Source organism: Heteronotia binoei, chromosome 5 (assembly GCF_032191835.1).
Source record: "Heteronotia binoei isolate CCM8104 ecotype False Entrance Well chromosome 5, APGP_CSIRO_Hbin_v1, whole genome shotgun sequence".
Classification (NCBI taxonomy): Eukaryota; Metazoa; Chordata; class Lepidosauria; order Squamata; family Gekkonidae; genus Heteronotia; species Heteronotia binoei.
This window is the reverse complement of record NC_083227.1, coordinates 27,338,019-27,352,550: the sequence shown is the minus strand read 5'-3', so window position 1 is coordinate 27,352,550 and position 14,532 is coordinate 27,338,019. Positions and strand designations below refer to the sequence as shown.

General features: G+C 47.6%; 3 protein-coding genes across 8 annotated transcripts in view; 1 reads left to right on the top strand and 2 right to left on the bottom strand.

The window, feature by feature from the left end:
- Positions 1-14,532, bottom strand: part of LOC132571344 (zinc finger protein 850-like) — a 359,929-nt gene that overhangs the window by 187,539 nt on the left and 157,858 nt on the right. The gene's annotated exons all lie outside the window — the stretch shown is intronic.
- Positions 1-14,532, top strand: part of LOC132571235 (zinc finger protein 883-like) — a 216,748-nt gene that overhangs the window by 119,509 nt on the left and 82,707 nt on the right. The gene's annotated exons all lie outside the window — the stretch shown is intronic.
- LOC132571287 (zinc finger protein 397-like) overlaps positions 1-14,532 on the bottom strand; it is a 45,162-nt gene that overhangs the window by 1,852 nt on the left and 28,778 nt on the right. For 2 of the 6 annotated variants that reach the window (XM_060238054.1, XM_060238056.1), the window contains exons 2-4: positions 5,878-6,019; positions 3,562-4,470; positions 1,077-1,197 (exon numbers count right to left, since the gene is read on the bottom strand). In XM_060238054.1, the coding sequence (XP_060094037.1) occupies positions 1,077-1,197; positions 3,562-4,353 (913 nt within the window). In that variant the 5' untranslated portion in view covers positions 4,354-4,470; positions 5,878-6,019. Of the gene's footprint in view, positions 1-1,076; positions 1,198-3,561; positions 4,471-5,877; positions 6,020-9,704; positions 10,052-14,532 lie in introns of those variants that run through there. The other 4 variants (XM_060238058.1, XM_060238055.1, XM_060238057.1 and 1 more) reach the window with 4 other exon arrangements.

Below are 14,532 nucleotides of genomic sequence, written 5' to 3'. Positions count from 1 at the left end.
TTATATCCCACCTTTCTCTCTGAATCAGTCTCAGAGCGGCTTACAATCTCCTTTACTTTCCTCCCTCCCAACAGACATCCTGCGAGGTAGGGGGGTTGAGAGAACTCTCACTGGCTCTCTATATGGGACTTAGCAGCTGCAGGTTCCAGGCCCTGAATGAGGTCATGTTTTAGAGAGCATGTGTAGTGGTTAAGTGTGTGGACTCTCATCTGGGAGAATTGGGTTTGATTCCCCACTCCTCCACTTGCAGCTGCTGGAATGGCCTTGGGTCAGCCATAGCTCTGGCAGAGCTGTCCTTGAAAGGGCAGCTTCTGTCAGAGCTCTCTCAGCCCCACCTACCCCCACCCCCCGTCCCTGCAGCGAGGTGGTGCCCCAGTCAGCTGCCTACTTCGCTGACTCCCATGCGCCATCCCTGACTGGGGATGATGGCTAATGAGCCAGAGACTCTTGCATCCAAAGCAGGTAATCTCCCACATAGCCATTTCCCTTGCCTGGAAGTCCGAAGGGAAAACAGAGTGAGACCAGCAATCAGTTTCACATTTCCAGAAGGGTGGAATGGCTGGAATTAGCAAAGGAGTTTCAGACCATGATCAGGGCTGGCACCCTAGGCAAGGCTAACTTCTGGCGCCTCCCCCCTGCACTGATAATGTCATCGAGTCACATGGGGGTGTGCCCAATTTGGTGCCCCAGAAGGCCTGCACCTTAGGCGATCACCTAGTTTGTCTAAGAACATAAGAGAAGCCATGTTGGATCAGGCCAATGGCCCATCCAGTCCAACACTCTGTGTCACACAGTGGCCAATATGTGTGTGTGTGTGTGTGTATATATATATATATATATATATATATATATATATATATATATACACACACACACACATACACATATACATACACACACACAAATATATATATACTGTGGCTAATAGCCACTGATGGACCTCTGCTCCATATTTTATCCAATCCCCTCTTAAAGCAGGCTATGCTTGTAGCCGCCACCACTTCCTGTGGCAGTGAAAAGTCTAGTGGTAGTGCCGGCCCTGACTGTGATGCAAGGCAAAAGAAATCCCTGCTTACCTGCAAGCCGGGCAGTTCTGTCCTCGGCCAGTTTGGCCTCCATGCACAGTTGCCTCTGCTCCATCTCAAATGGTGCCTGGCCAGCCTCAGGGAATTTCACCGCTGCCTCCTCAAACGGCACCTGCAACGGCAGAGAAGGGTAAAGTGGCCAACTCCAGCTCGGGAAATATCTAGAGACTGGGAGTGGTGGAGCTTAGCAAGGGTGTAATGTCCCTCTAGGATCCTGGCTTCTCCTAGACCAGGGGTGGCCAAATGATGTTTGAGAGCCACAAGGCAAGGAAGGGACAGGACAGGGGAAGGGGAAGGGGAAAGGGGAAAGGGAAAGGGAAAGGAAAAGGAAAAGGAAAAGGAAAAGGAAAAGGAAAAGGAAAAGGAAAAGGAAAAGGAAAAGGAAAAGGAAAAGGAAAGGAAAATAGATGTGGGGAGGGAGAGAGAGGTGGGAAGAAAGTGACTTTAGCTTCATTCTCCAAGCCACTGGCTGGCTTGGCTTGAAGAAGTGATTTAAAGAGACTTTAAATGCCTTCTCCAAGCTGGCCAATGGGAAGCGGGCTTTGAGAGCCATACAATATGTGTGAAAGAGCTACATGTGGCTCCCAAGCCACAGTTTGACCACCCCTGACCTAGCCCTTGTAGTGTACCACAGTTTCGGAGGGCTGACTCTATACTGTATCATAGAGTCTGCACTCCAAAGTTGCCTTTTCTTTCTGGAGAAACAGTCTCCATGCTCTGAACATTGGTTGTAATTCCAGGAGAACTCTGGGCCGCTCCTTGAACTTGGTGACCCTAGCAGGGTTCATTTTGTAGAAAAATAGGTGGTGGAGCTCATTAGCATAACTCATTAGCATATGCCACCACCCCAGCCAAAAGCAACCCGACGCAAGAAAGGAGAGCCCTGCGATGCCTGCTTAGGCTGGCTGGATCTCCCTCGCCTGGAGGTCTCCTGGGTCGCCCCACCCCCAGCCAAAAGGCCAGCAAGCCACCTGCTGTCCAAAATCACATAAGAAGTGGAGAAAGGGTGGTGTGGGCTTCTCCAGGGGCTAATGAGGGCTGCTGGGGGTGTGGCAAAGCCCCAGTGGGCTGGCTGGCTGCCTGTTCTCCTAATCCAGGGATTGTTATGCAGTTGCACCTCCTATTCAATGGACAAGGTAGGTGGAAGGGAAGAGGGGGAACCCTCCGAAAGGTTCAGGAGCTGCACTCCTGTGAGCTCCTGCTGAATCTGAGTCCTGGACCTTAGAGAGAAAAGCAACAGGGCTGGTTGGGGGGAAAGTAACACAAGGAAATGATCTGATACTCTTGCATATCTGCAGTGAATGAACACCAAGCAGTGGGGAGGAAGCAAAATTTATCGTATCTCAATGGAAAATAAAAGAGATCTGCGTGGGTTTTTAAAACTATCATAATAAGCTGACTAGAACCACAAGGAAAGGTGGGGTACACATGTTTTAGTAAATATATAAATATCAATCAGTCAGCCATTCAACTTTTTTCCCTGAGTCCTAGGCTCAAAGTATTGATAATGAAACTTCCATAAATCAAAAGTAGGTTTGCAACTTACAGGTACACACCAGAACATCACCTGAACAGCATACTCAAGATTGCTACAGCACAGACATTGTCTCCAGTTTTTGATGCAATAATTCAGAACAAGAGGCGTCAGTCATCAGAGACTATTGAATAAACAAAATATTGCAAGAGTGCTAATGTTTTAAGCTTGTTTTAGTTTAAGTTTTTAAGTTTGTGTTGTGTCATTCCATCTCTTATCAGGCCTACTGATTCTACTTCTGCTGAGCCAGAGCTGTCTTCTGTTGGAATTTAATGATTTACTGTCAATTGATTTTTACTTTTTTAATGGCTTGTTATTAATTATCAGTTATTAATTAAAGAGCCCTGTGGTGCAGAGTGGTAAAGCTGCAGTACTGCAGTCCTAAGCTCTGCTCATGACCTAAGTTCGATCCCTGCGGAAGCTGGGTTCAGGTAGCCGGCTCAAGGTTGACTCATCCTTCCATCCTTCCGAGGTCGGTCAAATGAGTCCCCAGCTTGCTGGGGGGGGGGGGAGTGTAGATGACTTGGGAAGGCAATGGCAAACCCCGTAAAAAGTCTGCCGTGAAAATGTTGTGAAAGCAACATCACCCCAGAGTCGGAAATGATTGGTGCTTGCACAGGGGACTACCTTACCTTTACCTGTTATTAATTATTAAGATTTTGTTGTTGTGATATGTTGTACTGCGTCCTGTGCCTGTTCGCAGGATATGGCGGAATAGAAATCAGCTAAATAAATAAAGAAAATCTTTAATTAAGCACAATTAAAGACTTTATTTATTTATTTATTTATTTCTGTGTCCACTACCTGGCATTTCATGACATGCATGGCCTGGCCCGACAAGGTCTCATTTATGCCAGATCTGGCCCTCATAACAAATGAGTTTGACCCCCCTGGTCTAGTACAATCGTTATATCACGCTAGCAAGTTACGAATGCGTCTCACCTGGTTCGCTACCTGCTCTGCTTCTCTTTGCGTTTGGAGGAAATCTTCTGCCAAGGCCACTGCCTGGGAGCAGGTCTCTGGCCCAACTTCCCTGACTGCGCTCTGGATCTCTGGGGGCAGGACAGCCAGGAACTGCTCCAGGACCAGCAGTTCCAAGATCTGCTCCTTGGTGTGCCTATCAACTTTTAACCACCCGTGGCAGAGTTCTTGGAGCCTGCAGTGAGCCCCTCTCGGTCCATCAGCTTCCTGGTAGCAGAAACGTCGGAAGTGTTGCCGCCGCTCCTCCCTGCTGATGGCGTCCCCTCGCAAGATGGCTGCCTTCACCTTCCCATAATCCTCCCTGTCGCTGACATCCAGCTGGCGAAAGGCCTGTTCAGCTTTCCCGCTGAGGGCCGGCAGGAGTCGGGTCGCCCACTCTTCTCTCGGCCAGTGGCAGGCTCTGGCCACTTGCTCAAAGGAGGCCAGAAAGGCCTTGGCGTCGTCCCACGGAGTGATGGGCTCTTCTGGCAACTGAGGAATGGCCCATCCTGAGTGAGGGCCCTCCATGGTTTTCAGGAAGTCCTGCCACTGGGTCTCCCAATGACGAACGAGCCCTTCGCCTGGTTCCAGTTTAACCTGATGCTGGGTCAGCATCCTTTGCGGGCATTTTCTTTCTGCTGAGTTGTCATTAGAGGCTTTTTCGACCCTCTGTGATCTTTCCCCTGCTTTGTGGCCTGCTGCCTCTTGTTTCACCGTCTTCATCCCTGCCTGATCCCACAGCAATAACTTCTCAGCATGGAGAAACTCCTGCATCGAACAAAGGAGTCGGACCGAGCTCCTTTCAAATCTGCAATCCCAGAGAGTTCTAAAATGAAACTGGGAAGTTTGCCAGAGGGTCCGGTGTTCTACGCCGGCTCAATGGTCTTCTCCCTGAGAAAAGAAATTTAGGATGAGAATGGATGGAAATAGTTCAGAAGATGCATTTCTGGAAATATTATTCATGAGAGAAGTGGAAATTCAGTCATGCAATAACTCCTTATCACTTTACGATGCATTGGAGTCAAACAGATATAATCCACCAACAGACCACTGGTGGTTGTCTTTGATTACAAGTTCTTCTTAAAAACACACACACACACACAAACCCCAACCTATTTTTCTACAATACTTTAAAATTAACCCCTTAATCCATACTCCAGATTGAACCTAACCTCATCAGCTTTTGACTTTTGAAACCTTATACTGTATTGGGGTATAAACTTTTCAGGAGCCATGCTCCCTTCACCAAGCTTACATCCTGAAGATGTAAGTTCTCTAGGAACAATTTTAAAATTGTATATAAATGTATTGCAACACATATGAAGGTACTGTAAGATAAAGCTGATTTAGAACAAGTTCTGATTATAAATGTATAAGGAACTGGAGTCAGACCAAAATATTATTTCTTTATTGTGAGCTATATAATGGATTTCTTGTTAAACTTTGCTTTATTAAATGTTATAGATAGTAAGTAGAAATGATGAAATATGCAATATAGAATATGCAGTAATGATTAAATTAACAATATAGTTGCAAAACGGATCAGTTATGAAATCTGAAATTTAATATGTCTGAAGGAAGGATCATTGTACTCTATAGAAAATATTCCCAAAACTGTGATGTTGGGGAGAACTAATGTTTATTTTTTGTTTTATATACTCTGCAATATGCAATAATCTTTGATATGTATGGCTTGTTATATAATGCCCTTCTTCCTTTTGTATCCCCTTTGCTATTATCTTGTTTTCTCAATTTTTTTTTAAAAAACAAAATCCTACGAATTCTCTGACACCTTTATCAGCAGGCCACCAAACCTACATTCTAAGAGTCCCATGGCACAGAGTGGCGCAGAATGGTAAGCTGCAGTACTGTAGTTCTGCTCATGACCTGAGTTCGATCTTGGCAGAAGCTGGGTTCAGGTAGCTGGCTCGAGGTTGACTCAGCCTTCCATCCTTCCGAGGTCGGTAAAATGAGCACCCAGCTGGCTGGGGGGAAAGTGTAAATGACTGGAGAAGGCAACGGCAAATCACCCCATAAAAACTCTGCTGTGAAAACATTGTGAAAGCAATGTCACCCCAGAATCTGAAATGACTGGTGCTTGCACAGGGGATTACCTTTACCTTTAAAAAAAACCCCCTACATTCAGCCCCTCAGCCTCATTAAAAATATCCTGTCTACTTTCACCCAATGTTACTCTATAGCATACCACATGTGCCAATGGCCACTTTTGGAGAAAACTGAACATGTCCAAAGGCACTGTCACAAATCCCCTGTGGCTTGTCAAGCTAAGACCCTTACGTTCCTCGAAGCTGGTCTCCTCTTCAAAAAGTAAATCTTCTGAAGCATGGTTACAAACACACACTGGTCATGAAAATGCACTCTGCACGCACTCCGAGGACCCTCATCCGTCATCACTTCATACGCCTTCCTGCTCGGAGGCCTGTTTTCGGAAAGGGTAAAGACAGTTTTGGTGATTTTTTTTTATATAGCCCTGTTTCATACACAAGTGTTTCATATACTGAGAGCCAGTGCGGTGTAGTGGTTAATGCTTCAAGCTGGGATCCGGGAGACCTGGGCTTTTAACCGCCCCCCCGCCCCCCCCCACTGCCATGGAAGCTTGCTGGGTGACCACTGGCCAGTCAATCATTAGAATCATAGAGTTGGAACGGAACCTCCCAAGGTCATCTAGTCCAACCCCCTGCACAATGCAGGAAATTCACAAATACCTCCCCCTAAATTCACAGGATCCTCATTGTTTTCAGATGGACATCTAGCCTCTGTTTAAAAACCTCAAAGGAAGGAGAACCCACCACCTCCCGAGGAAGCCTGTTCCACTGAGGAACTGCTCTAATGGTCAGGAAGTTCTTCCTAATATTGAGCCGGAAACTCTTTTTTCAGTTTCAACCCACTGGTTCTGGTCCTGTCTGCTGGGGCCACAGAAAACAATTCCACACCATCCTCTAGATGACAGCCCTTCAAGTACTTGAAGATGATGATCATATCACCTCTCAGCCGCCTCCTCTCCAGGCTAAATATCCCCAGCTCCTTCAACCTTTCTTCATAGGACTTTCCTAACATTCTCAGGCTAGCCTACTTCACAGAGTTTGTGTAGATAAAATGGAGGGGGGAGCAGTAGAAACCAGCAAGAGACCAGGAGCCCCTTAAAGACTAACAACATTTGTACCAGTGGATGAGCTTTCATGAGTCACTGCTCACTTCTTCAGCCACCAACTAAGCTGAGTTAGCGTGAGCTAGCTAGCTCACAGATTTTTAGCCTCCAGCTCACACATTTTTGTCTTAGCTCAGGAAGGATGACCCCAGAGCACGATAATTTATACAGTAGCTCACAACTTTAATGCCAGTAGCTCACAAAGTAGAATTTTTGCCCACAAGATTCTGCAGCTGAGAGGGAACACTGTCAGATACACCTAGAATGCAAGTCCATCTGTCCTTATATCCAGGGCTCTTTTTTGTAGCAGGAACTTCTTTGCATATTAGGCCACACACCCCTGATGGAGCCAATCCTCCTGGAGTTTACAGTAGGCCCTGTAAGAAGAGCCCTGTAAGCTCTTGGAGGATTGGCTCCATCGGGGGTGTGTGGCCTAATATGCAAAGGAGTTCCTGCTACTAAAAAAAAAGCCCTGCTTATATCTTGGAGAGAGGAGTGATTTCAGATGCTGAATTACATCAGCATGCAAATTACAATAGCAGGTGAATAACAACAGCAGATGCAACTGGCTTAGGTGTGATGGGAAGAGGGATAGAAGATGTGGAGAAATCAGCATTGGCAATGAGACAGGAGACCGTGATCTCGATTCAGTCCAGGAGGGCACACTGTCTTGAGCTTCATTATCAGTTGTAATTCAGCAGCCTCTCTTTCAAATCTCCCTTTGAAATTAGTTGTTGTAGATTTTCCGAGCTATAGGAGTGTGGTCTTGGCATTGTAGATGCACCTGTGACATCAGGTTCTAGAATGCCAAGACCATGGCCGTGCAGCCCAGAAAATCTGCAACAACGAATGAACTCCAGCTGTGAAAGCCTTCGGCAACATATTTCCTTTGAAATCTTTTTAAATGAACTACTACTCTTAGGTCAGCAACTGAATGTCCTGGAAGGTTCAAATGTCCCCCCACTGGTTTTTGAATGTTGTGGTTTCTAATGGAGGAAGGAGAACAATTTAAACCAGGGGTGTCAAAGATGTAACCTGGGGGCCGAATCAGGCCCCCAGAGGGCTCCTATCAGGCCCCTGAGCCACTGGCTGTCATCTGCTTCCTTCTCCCCCTCTCTTGCTTCCTTCTGCATCATAGCTTGCTTTGCCAGGCTTGCTCAATTGCACAGCAGAACTACTGAGCCAAGCCTCTCTTCCTTCTATTGGCTGAGGCTCCGCCCCCTCCTGGCCCCATGTAGAACAGAGGAAAGAGCCAGAGCTTCCTTTGCCCAGTTCCCTTGATCGCACCATTAAGACCCCAAAGTGCTAATGTTTTAAGCATGTTTTATTTTTTAAAAAAAATCTTTAATTGTGTGCTGTGTCCTTTATACAGTTTATATCTCTGCTACCTGGCATTACATTTTACAACACACATGGCCCGGCCTGACAAGGTCTCATTTATGTCAGATCTGGCCCTCATAACAAATGAGTTTAACACCCCTGATTTAAACCACTTTAGGTTCCCATTGGGGAGAAGAAGAAGAAGAGGATATTGGATTTATATCCCGTCCTATACTCTGAATCTCAGAGTCTCTGAGTGATGACAATCTCCTTTACTTCCCCGCCCCCAACAGACACCCTTTGAGGTAAGTGGCGCTGAGAGAGCTCTGACAGAAATTGCCCTTTCAAGGACAGCTCTGCAAGAGCAATGGCTGACCCAAGGCCTTTCCAGCAGCTGCAAGTGGAGGAGTGGGAGATCAAACCCGGTTCTTCCAGATAAGAGTCTGTGCACTTAACCGCTACACCAAACTGTCTCTCAAAGAAGAAGGGTATGCTTGCATGCACGCACAAGTAAACTTTTGTGTGCATACGCATGTGAAATAGGACACAGGATTCCCAAGTGAGTGGTATGCTCCCAGGCAATACACGTCCATCCCTTTCTTTTATACTCCGATGCTGTAAGCCGCAGAGGACTCCAGCCCGGATCCCTTTGGGGGTCGGAGCTGGCCCTACCTCTAGGCAAACTAGGATCGCCTAGGGCACCATCCTTCTGGGGGCACCAAATTGGGCGCTTCCATGTGACTCAGCGGGGTGCCAGAAGTTAGCCTTGCCTAAGGCGGCAGACAGTCTAGGTCAGGGGTGCCAAACTCATTTGTTATGAGGGCCGGATCTGACATAAATGAGACCTTGTTGGGCCAGGCAATGTCTGGTTGGGCCGAGACATATTGGGCAGTGCCATTTGTGTACCTATTTAAGATTAGGTAGAGAGATATAAATTTTATAAAGAACACAGACAAATATTTTTTATAAAACTTAAAACATGCTTAAAACGTTAGCACTCATTTATCTTAAAGGTGCTTTCTTTGTATTTCTCCCATGGGGTCCAGGGAACTGGGCAAAGGAAGCTCTTTCCTTCCTTCCTCAGGGGGCTGGGTGGTGGTGGGGGAAGCCTCAGTCAATAGAAGGAAGAGAGGTTTGGCTCAGTAGTTCTGCTGTGTGATTGAGAGCCTGGCAAAGCAAGCTATTCCTCCCCCCCTTCCTCCCCAAGTGAGGAGCCTCAGCCAATGGAGAAAATAGAAGTTTTGCTCTGTAGCTACTGTGCAATTGAGCAAGCCTGGCAAAGTAACCTGTTATGCAGAAGGAAGCAAGTGAGAGGGAGAAGGAAGCAGATGACAGCCAGTTGCTCAGGGGCCTGATAAGAGCCCTCCTGGGGCCTGATTCGGCCCCCGAACTGCATGTCTGACACCCCTAGTCTAGGGCAAGCCCTGTTTGAGGTGCAAAGCTCTCCTTCACCCGAGCAGAAGTTGCAGGGATGCCCCGATGGCTTCACAGAAGGGAAGCCTTGGCAAAAACATTTGTGTGCCTCTGCCAGCCCAGCTTTTGGAGAGATCCCGTGCAGGCTAAAAGGAGGAGGGAGTCCTCCCTGCTCTCTCCCCCCTGCAAGCCCCTGTCACTTGCCCCCTCCCTCCACGCTCACCTCTCTCTGCCCCCTTCCTAAGCCAGGGGCTCTTTTCTCCTTTTTTTCTCCTCCTCTTCTTCTTCCTCCCTTTCTGCGGGATTCAAACCCAAACCCCTCCCCTAGCAGGGAAAAAGCATTATTATTATTTCTTTTTAAGCACACACCCCTTTTCAGCTTCGCTTGGCCTCTCTAGGAAGCACAGTTCTGTATGGTTAACCCTTCCGCTGGGGAAAGAAGCTCGCCGGTCCTTCCAACCTCCAGAAGGGCTTGCAAAAATCCTGAAAAGGAGCTGGCGACGGACCCAGGAAAAAAAGACGCTGCAGGAGCGCCCTCCAGTGTCCAAAAGGAAGCGTCTTCGTTGACACCTGAAATTGTAGGTGAGAAATAAGGCAAGAGTCCAGTTGCATCTTTAAGACCAACGAAGTTTTATTCAGAATGTAAGCTTTCGTGTGCTCACGAAATGATGAGAAATGATTTCAATACATACAAGAAAGTTTATATCCTGGGGGAAATGTCCTGTTGGGTTTTTTTAAGGAAATGCTGGGGAAGGAATGCTCATATAAGGTTGAAGACCCAAGTGACCTTAGTCACAGTTGTTTTCTCAAGAGCAGTTCTCCAAAGAGCGCTCAGCCCCACCTACCTCACAAGGCGGGGAGGGGAAGGGAAGGAGATTGCAAGCTGCTCTGAAACTCTGAGTTTAGGGCAGGGTATAAATCCAGTCTTCTTCTTCTTCTTCTCATTCTTCTCCTTCTCCTCCTCTTCCTTCACCCACCCCATTCAGCTGAGCTACATTGTGACAGGAGAACGTTTATATATATATGATAACAGACTGTCCCCCTTGGCGTCCCACTGAATGCTTTGAGACCACCTGTAAAAGATTCTTTTATTACTGTCCATGGGGTTTTCTTGGCAAGGATACTGGAGTGGGTTGCCATTTCCATCTCCAGTGGATCGCATTTTGTCTGGGTTCTCAGCTGCGGCCTGTCCATCTTGGATGGCCCTGCATGGCATAGCCCACAGCCTCACTGAACCGCACAAGCCCTCTTGCCACGTCAAGGCAGCAATCCAGATGCTGAAGCTGAAGCTCAAATACTTTGACCACCCAATGATAAGGGAGCACTCCCTGGAGAAGACCCTGATGCTGGGGAAGACAGAAGGCAAAAGAAGAAGGGGACGGCAAAAGATGAAATGGCTGGACAGCGTTACAGATGGAACCAACACAAATTTGAGCGGACTTCAGAGGCCGGTGGAAGACAGGAGGGCCTGGCGTGACTTGGTCCGTAGGGCTGCAAAGAGTCAGACTCGACTGTGCGACTGAACAACAAGTAAAAGATTCTTAATTGAAGCAGAGTAAGATATCCCAGGGTCTTTGTGGACTGCCAGAACACCTGCATGAACTTTGAGTGTCTTAGCCTACAATTAATGTCTTTGGCTGTTCTTTTACGAAAAAACGTTCATGTGTTTAGCAGTGCCCTGGTTCACTACTAAGAACACTAATGACGGTTCTTTATGTCCTTTGGCTGCCCCTGGTGGAGGAATGTGTCATGAGGTTGCAGCCGACCTGTGGCGACCATCTCCCAGGGCTTTCAAGGCAAGAGACGTTCAGACCCCCAGACTTCCTTGGTGCCTTCCATCCCATCCAAATACTAACAAGGGCCGGCCTTGCTTAGCTTCTCAAATCTGACTTGTTTGGGCCACCCAGGTCTGGACCCTGGAATGACTGGACTTGAATTTTTTTTTCTACTTACTGCCACTTGTTCGATCCCAGAAGGTGAGCACTGTTGGTTCTCGTTAGATAGGAGACTACCAAGGAAATCCAGGGTAGCTACACAGAGGCAAGCAATGGCAAACTACTAGATGCCTCTTCCTGTGAAAACCCCATCAGGGGTTGCTGTGAGTCAGCTATGACTCGAAGGCATTTTCCACCACAATGAGATGGTACATGAATGTGACTGACCACCTGAAAAAATAATTGGTAGCCAATGGATGGAATCCGTATAGGTGTGATCAGTATTTCCTCTGAGGTGTCTTGTGTGCAAAAATTCTACTTCATGAGCAACTGGTATTAAAGTTGTGAGCTCACTGCATAAATTAGTTTGCTCTGGGGCCATCCTTCCTGAGCTAAGGCAAAAATGTGTGAGCTGGAGGCTACAAAACTGTGAGCTAGCTTGCACTAACTCAGCTTAGAGGGAACACGGCCGGGTATGATATATAATAATTAATTCAGTGCCATTTATGTTGTTGTTGTTCAGTTGCACAGTCGAGTCCGACTCTTTGTGACGACCACCTCACATGTCTCCTGAGAAACTTTTATAAGGGTCAAGAAGCAACGGTCAGAACAGGATATGGAATGACTGATTGGTTTAGAATAAGAAGGAGTTCGACAAGGATGTATATTGTCACCCTGCTTATTTGATTTATATGCAGAGTACATCATGCGGAATGCTGGTCTGGATGAAGCAGAAGTCGAAATTAAGATTGCCGGGAAAAAAAATCAACGATATGCAGATGACACCACTCTAATGGCAGAAAGTGAAAAGGACCTAAAGAACCTCTTGTTGAGGGTGAAAGCGGAGAACACAAAAATAGGCTTGAAATTCAACATTAAAAAAAAACCTAAGATCATGGCATCCACTTTTGAGGCACAAGATTGATTGATTGATTTGATTTATAGCCCACCCTTCCCATGAATGGGCTCAGGGCAAGTTACAACATAATCATAAAAACAGTAGAATGGACATTTAAAATGTTTAAAAATGAGATGAGCAGAGGTGCTTTGCCTTTGTTTTCGTCTGCATAGCAACCCGAGTTTGACTCACAACGGAGCAATTCTGCTTCCTGTCAAAGACCTGCAGCAAAACCAGAGCTATTCATTGATATAAATGTTAAGTGACGTTTCTCCCCACTTTTTCCTACGAGGAATTTGCAGTATCCCAAGATAGCAGTCCCCAGCGCGGTACCCATAGGTACATACACTGCCTTGCTCCACAATGTGAAGTAAATAGTTTTTTAAAGTTTCTAGTCCTCATGGTTGCAAACATACGGTAACACTTAACAGTACCTCCTGAAACCCCAGATGCTGGAGCAGAGGGGGAGAAATCCCCAGGATGGTGAAATGTGAGAGCAAATTTCTAAAAGGAGACAATGTTCCTTCATATCCTAACCAGAGGTAGTGTTTGGGGGGGGGGAGGCACGGTGGGAGTACTTCTGGAGTTCTGGCCCTGCTGGCGGACCTTCTGGGGCACCTGGGTTTTGGCCACTGTGTGATACTGAGTGTTGCACTGGATGAGCCCAGGGCTGGCCCTAGACTGTCTGGTACTCTAGGCAAAGCTAGCTTCTGGTGCCCCCACACTGATAATGTCACTGAGAGCCAGTTTGGTGTAGTGGTTAAGCGCGTGGACTCTTATCTGGGAGAACCAGGTTTGATTCCCCACTCCTCCACTTGCAGCTGCTGGAATGGCCTTGGGTCAGCCATCACTCTGGCAGAGGTTGTCCTTGAAAGAGCAGCTGCTGTGAGAGCCCTCTCAGTCCCACCCACCTCACAGGGTGTCTGTTGTGGGGGGAGAAGATATAGGAGACTGTAAGCCACTCTCGATTCAGAGAGAAGGACGGGGTATAAATCAGCAATTCTTCTTCTTCTTCTTCACATGTGGGGGGGACCCAATTCGGTGCCCCTAGAAGGACAGTGCCTAGGCAATTGCCCAGCTTGCCTAGTGGTAGGGCCGGCTCTGGATGAGCCATTAGGCTGGTCCAATATGGCTTCTCTTATGTTCTTTTCCAGGAAGGAAGGAGAGGTAGAAAGAAATGCAGTTTTCCGATGTGGGAAATCGTACTTTCTTCATTTGATGCACTGTGATGTTTGTCACCTGCTTTTCCTCCTGGATGCCTTTGGCCACCCACCTTTTTCCTCCGGTCCTTTCAACTATTGAGACGCTCTAAGGGTTAAAGCCAGAGAGTCTGCGGTTCTAGACAGGCAAATGAGCGGCAGGGGAGACAGCCAATTCCTCCAACGCCCTATACAAGAAACCGCCTCTGCATTTCTTGGGCTGCCGCTCGAATGGCTGGGAGTGAATCTGGTGAGCTCAAAGGGGCTTTGGAGGGCGGAAATACGGGTTGGGGGCTGCAGGCGGAAAGGAGGAGAGAAGCAGTAGTGAGTGGGAGAGAGCCCCCTCCCCCAGTTCTCACCTTGCCCCCCTCCTTCTGCACCAGCCAGAGCCCCTTAGCTGCTTTGTGCAGAGCCACAAAATATCTTTGCGGTGGGCTTGAGGGCAGGATCCAAACCTGACATCTTTGGGTGTTGTGTAATGCCAATACAGATCAGGACCGTGCTTCTGTCCAGCCTCCAGGTGGGGCTTGGGGATCTCCCGGATTTGCAGCTCATCTCCAGACTACAGAGATCAGTTCCCCCGGAGGAAACGGCGGGAGGGGCTTTGGAAGGTGGACTGTGTGACATATTACCCCACTGAGGTCTCTGACTTTCCCAGGCTCCACCCCCAAATCTCCAGGAATTTCCCAAACTGGAGCTGGCATCCCTCCCCTCCCCACTGCCAGTGGCCAGAGGGGTGGGTGGGGCTGTCACCTGTAAACTTTGAGGCAAGTGCAAAGGTGCTTCGGGGCTATTCCTTCTGTTGTCAACTCTGGTGGGTTCTGAGAAGTGGAATCCAGTTGCAAAGTGGATTGAAAGTGCCTTATTTAGTTAAATCCAGGTGGGCTGCCCTGTTAGTCTGAAGCAATAGAACAGAGTTGGAGTCCAGGAGCACCTTGAAGACCAACAAAATTTTATTCAGAATGTAAGTTTCGTGTGCAGGCACACTTCATCAGGCAATGGAATAGGGTACAGTGAGGA